The following is a 5,321-nucleotide window of genomic DNA, read 5'->3' on the forward strand; positions in this document are numbered from 1 at the left end:
TAATCCAAGCAACCTCGGCAACAGAATAACTAGAACCTTCGTAGCCATCCGTACAATATTCAGCGAAGAAATTGCTCTTCCAAAATGTCAACGATTGACAAATCAATGGAATCTAGACCAAATGGTTAAAAATTATGTATATACTTATTTATGAAAGCCATGCCACTCATCTTTATCACTGATAAAAAATTTGGTATGAAAACTTTTAATAAAACTCTCAGTTTTTACGTTATATATAATATATGGATATTTTAATTTCCAAAGAAAAAAATGTCTAGAGTTTTAAACCTGTAAAATGTGACCGGTAAAGAGCTGCCATATTTAAGTTATCCCTTTTTACAGTAACGCTGCTATGTATCAAATTATATTTTCATTGATTTTAGGTACGGTGTTGGCTATAGGACTATCTAATCTCCAATATGTAGATTTGAATTCGCCTCGTAACCTGCTTATTATTGGGTTCTCATTGATTATGGGTATGCTTATCCCATATTGGGCTGGAAATAATCGAGAATTGATTGAAACAGGTAAGCACCGAGTAAAGTCTGACGTTTTTGCGTACATATCTGTAATAAACAATACTACTACTACTACTACTACTACTACTACTACTACTACTACTACTACTACTACTACTACTAGGCCCTACTACTACTACTAATTAATAATAATAATAATAATAATAATAATAATAATAATAATAATAATAATAATAACAATAATAATAATAATAAAAGCAGTCAAGTTAGCTCAATCGATAAAGCGTTTGACTATGGTGCGAGAGGTTGCGGTTCGAACCCTAGTTGTGCCAAGTACACTCTCGTGAAAAAAATGAGTTAGCTTGAAGATTCCCCTGGACAAGGAACTTACTACTAATTGTCTCGAAACTCGGTGAGCTGATCCTGGTTGCGAAGGTTATTTTTGGAATGTCTATCGTATGTGCTCTTGTAGCAGCAAATTCCCTGAATTGTTGTTAAATGGTTTATGGAATGATGTGGGGCCATAGTGGTCAGCGACAACCTGTGAAGTGTGCTGAGGCTAATGTGGATTAACATCTAGGCGTTGTGCCTGTGCGTAGCGCACTATAAATCACTGCGCCTTTTTATTTAAAAACAATAATAATAATAATAATAAAAAAAATAATAAAAATGATAATAAAATAATAATAATAATAAAAATAAAAATAATATCGATCTGAGAGTTGTAACTAACAGCCACGACGCAGTGACGTAACTGCCGGGGCCGCTGGGCATATTTGGACCCTACCAGCGAAGGAGAAAAGGAGAGAGAAAGGAGGGAGAAGGAAAAGAGAGAAGGAGGGCGAAAGCGAGTTAAAATCTAGACAAAGAGGTCCTTAGGCACGTGCTGTTTTTTTGTGAGGAAGTGGGTGAGGAGTATCCCAATTCAGTGGACCCTTTCCCTACGAAGACTAACTTTAATGCTGAAAGTGGACTACAGCCATCACTAAATGAACTTTTGGGCGCTATTTGAACAGTTTATCATGAAAAGTGGTGCCTTTGTGAATTTTAATATTTTACCCTAAAAAGTGCACATTCTTGTCGCGAGCCCCGTCCACCTTTGGTGGATTTGGGCCCCGCCCCATATTGGTACAATTCCCAGCTATGATACCCTTGCCACATCGTCTTATCATTTCGTGCTTACCCACAAAACTTAATCGTCAATGTTTGTACCCATAGGAATCCTTGAATTAGATCAAGTCATTGTTGTTCTGCTAACCACTGGAATGTTTATTGGTGGTGTTTTGGCATTCATCCTGGATAACATAATACCTGGTAAGGCAGGGCTGTTGTAGTTTTAAATTGATGTAGGTTATTAAAGATGTGGATTTGTCGATTCTGAAAATGAAGTATTTCATGGATTATACTTAATTCTTTAATATATTCTCCTGATTGGTAAAGCGCCCAGGTTAGACGCCACAATGAGTTGGGCTAATCCTGGGACTAGTATTGGCTGAGTCAAAAGCTGTTCTTAAGTTAAAATCAAAATAGTGGCTCTTTTCATATTGTCCAAATTTGGTCCAAAGGCATCATCGGTGAAGGAATCAAATAACAGGCTTAATTACAATGTATTGTTTAAGGGGAGCTTGAACTAGTGCTGTTTAAACTGCAATATGGAAACAGATAAAGTTTACACGCAAGAGGAATGGTATGGAATCTATAAAGATGATCCCAAGACTTGATATAAGGGGTGGCATCCCGGGGGGGCACTTCCATGTAAGATATGCATCAGGTGCCTCGGGATAGACCCCCTTTTTCAAACCGGCTTGTACCCAATGACCCCCTTTTTTGTGTTATGGTCCTACCTATTACCCAATGACCCCCTTTAAAAAAATTAATGTACTCAATGACCCCCTTTTTCTATTTCCTGCTATACCCAATGACCCCCCCCCCCCCCTTTTAATTCCCAAATTTAGGTGATATTTGTGTTCTCCTCCAGAAATAATGAGATTTTTCACATTTCCAAGGTGGAAAAGTTGTTTTTACGCAGTTTGGCACTTATTTATGTGTACTTAATGATACTCTTTTGGCAATCCTGTACTAAATGACTCTTTTGGCAATCCTGTACTAAATGACTCCCATTTTACTTTTTCTTACCCCAACGAACATCCTTTTTTCAAAATTTCATACCGAATGACCCCATTTTTATTCAGGTTGTGTACTGAATGACCCCATATTTTTGTATATTGTACATTTGACCTGAATGCCCCCTACTTTTAACATGGCCGAGGCACATCCCTGCCATTTCAGATAGGGAGTGCCTCCCCGGGGGTGGCATTTCCGTCCCATGGCCCAAGACCTTCGTTTGGATATATTATTGGCCCTCACTCAAGAACCGTCAGACCAGACCTATGGAATAATAAAGTATTGGTTTATTTTACTGATTGCCCATAATGTATAATATTAAGAAGTATGCTAAATTGTTCTATGGCTACTATAGCTCCTACTATCCCACTTGTCTTCATGTTAGTGTGAAATATCGTAATCAAAGGAAAACTGCATCTATTCCATTGTGTTTAACATTATTTTAGGAACTATCGAAGAACGAGGCTTAGTTGCATTTTCACGACAATACAAAGAGGACGATGATGAAATAAACTCCTTGGATGTGTATGATCTTCCCTTTGGTATGACGCTTCTCCGACAGTTGAAATGGACTCAGTACATCCCATTTAGTCCGACGTACGCAAGGAAGAGAATAATAGTTGACGAAAAGGATGGGTATAATGTGGGAACTGTAGAGACGAATGAAAACGGGGTTTAACAACCTCGTAATATTGTGACTTACGCTCAAGTACCTTATGTAACATGTCATCGCGCACTTGAATAAATTTGACACTATGAATAAATTTGACACTATCTTTTAAAAATCACCAGTAATTAATCAAACAAATAATTTTTGCCGTCATCTTGTATTTTTGAGGCAAGGTTAACCAAATGCTAGCATACAAATGGTTTAAGGGGGTACTACACCCCTGTGGTAAATTCGTGACTATTTTTGCATTTTTTCAAAAATAATAACACACTGGTAACAAAAGTTATGTATATTACTGGGGCAAGGAATCCAATTACTACACTGAAATTTCAGTGACTCAAGACAAGCGGTTCAGTATATATGATAGGAAATGTGGTACATTCTAGCGGTACCTCTTTTCTTATCATAAATAACGAACCGCTTGTCTTGGGTCACTGAAATTCCAGTGTAGTAATTGGATTCCTTGCCCCTATAATATACCTTTTAAAACTTTTGTTATCACTGTGTTATTAATTTTGAGAAAATGAAAAATAGACACAAATTTATCGAGGGTGTAGTACCCTTAACTCAATCGATAATTCACATTGTCATGATTGTTGCTGTATTACTAGGTGCTATCGATAACGTTTCCGTCTTTAACAGGTTGCTTGAAAGGAAAACTCTTGAACATTTTTCTCATAGCTTCTGGTGGTTGTCTCAATCACGATGGAGCCCTCTCGCAATTCTTGTAAAGGGTCATTTTATAGGGGGTCTTCTTAACTTTATCCTTCTCCTGGAACCCTAACCCTATTTCCAAATCCCAACCCTAAAATCTATTTCTAATCCAAAGTCCTAACCGCTAATGGCATAATCATATAACAGTAGATTAAACGTTAATAAAAAAAATTATACACCTATACATTTCTTTGTCCAACGTGCTTGGGTAGCTGTGTTAGGCCAAAAAAAAATTGTTTGTTTGTCCATAAAGGCTTATGAAATAGTTGGGTCGGTAGGTCGGATTTTTTTTCTTCAGATATTGCACTTGAAACTGACAACTGACCAGACTGGTAAATAAGTCCAAACACACAGCACTTCACTGGTTTTAAAACTCGAGATGGTTCTGCATAGGCCTGGCATTTTCGGGTAATTTTGTACCCGGGTACCCGCCGCATTTTTCGGGCGGGTAACCGGGTACCCGAAATTGCAAAAGTTTTTTATTTTTTCGGTTTTGTAGTGTCCCTGGACCTAGACCTAAACCATAGGATTATTCATGGTTGATCTAAAAAAAAAAAAAATCAAGATATTTTGTATTTTTAATATGTAAATTGATACTTTGTATTCATGTCATACTCTATTAATGATTTCAAAATGCATTCAAATTCAATGCATTTTGAAATCATTAATAGACTATGACATGAATACAAATTATCAATTTTCATATTAAAAATACAAAACATCTTGAATTTTTTTTTTTTTTAGGTCAACCATGAATGATCCTAACATTTAGGTCTAGGTCCAGGGACACTACTAAAACCAAAAAAATAAAAAAAACTCTCAAGCCAGGTTTTTTATACATGACAAAATTAATACTGATTTTTTTATGCTTATGTCCATTCATATGAATGTAAATAAACATAAATACATATTCATTAATCCATTTATCCATTTATATATACGTAATGCTGAGCATTTTGGCCCAAATTTGACCTCACAGATGAATTTATCAAGTCTTTGCCATTCTAAATATGTATACTTTTATATACTTTAGACCAACAATTTAGCAGTAATATGAGGCCCAAACGTTTCCATAATTCCAGGGTTAAGACTAAGGACGAACAACATGAGATATTTGACCTATCAATATATACTAAGTCCAAGGGCCAAATACAATGTACAAAGGTGACCTGGAGAAATATGAAGCTTTCTGTGTAAAGCCCATTATACACGATCTGACTTATGATTGGACACAGCTGTCAAAAGTTAATTTGCCATGTTTACAAAGATTGATCAATGCATATTTTGAAAACATACACAATCTGACTAATTATAGACGACGTCAAGAGTACTGA

The 5,321-nt window shown here is 36.2% G+C and overlaps 1 protein-coding gene across 1 annotated transcript; it reads left to right on the top strand.

Moving 5' to 3' along the window:
• Positions 1–406: 406 nt before the first annotated feature.
• On the top strand, positions 407–3,527 carry LOC140137953 (solute carrier family 23 member 1-like). Its single transcript, XM_072159764.1, has 3 exons — positions 407–527; positions 1,698–1,793; positions 3,050–3,527. The coding sequence occupies exons 1-3, from the start codon at positions 473–475 to the stop codon at positions 3,280–3,282; spliced, it is 384 nt and encodes a 127-aa protein (XP_072015865.1). The 5' UTR covers positions 407–472; the 3' UTR covers positions 3,283–3,527.
• The last annotated feature ends 1,794 nt before the right edge of the window (positions 3,528–5,321 follow it).

This window comes from Amphiura filiformis, chromosome 17 (genome assembly GCF_039555335.1).
Source record: "Amphiura filiformis chromosome 17, Afil_fr2py, whole genome shotgun sequence".
NCBI lineage: Eukaryota > Metazoa > Echinodermata > Ophiuroidea > Amphilepidida > Amphiuridae > Amphiura > Amphiura filiformis.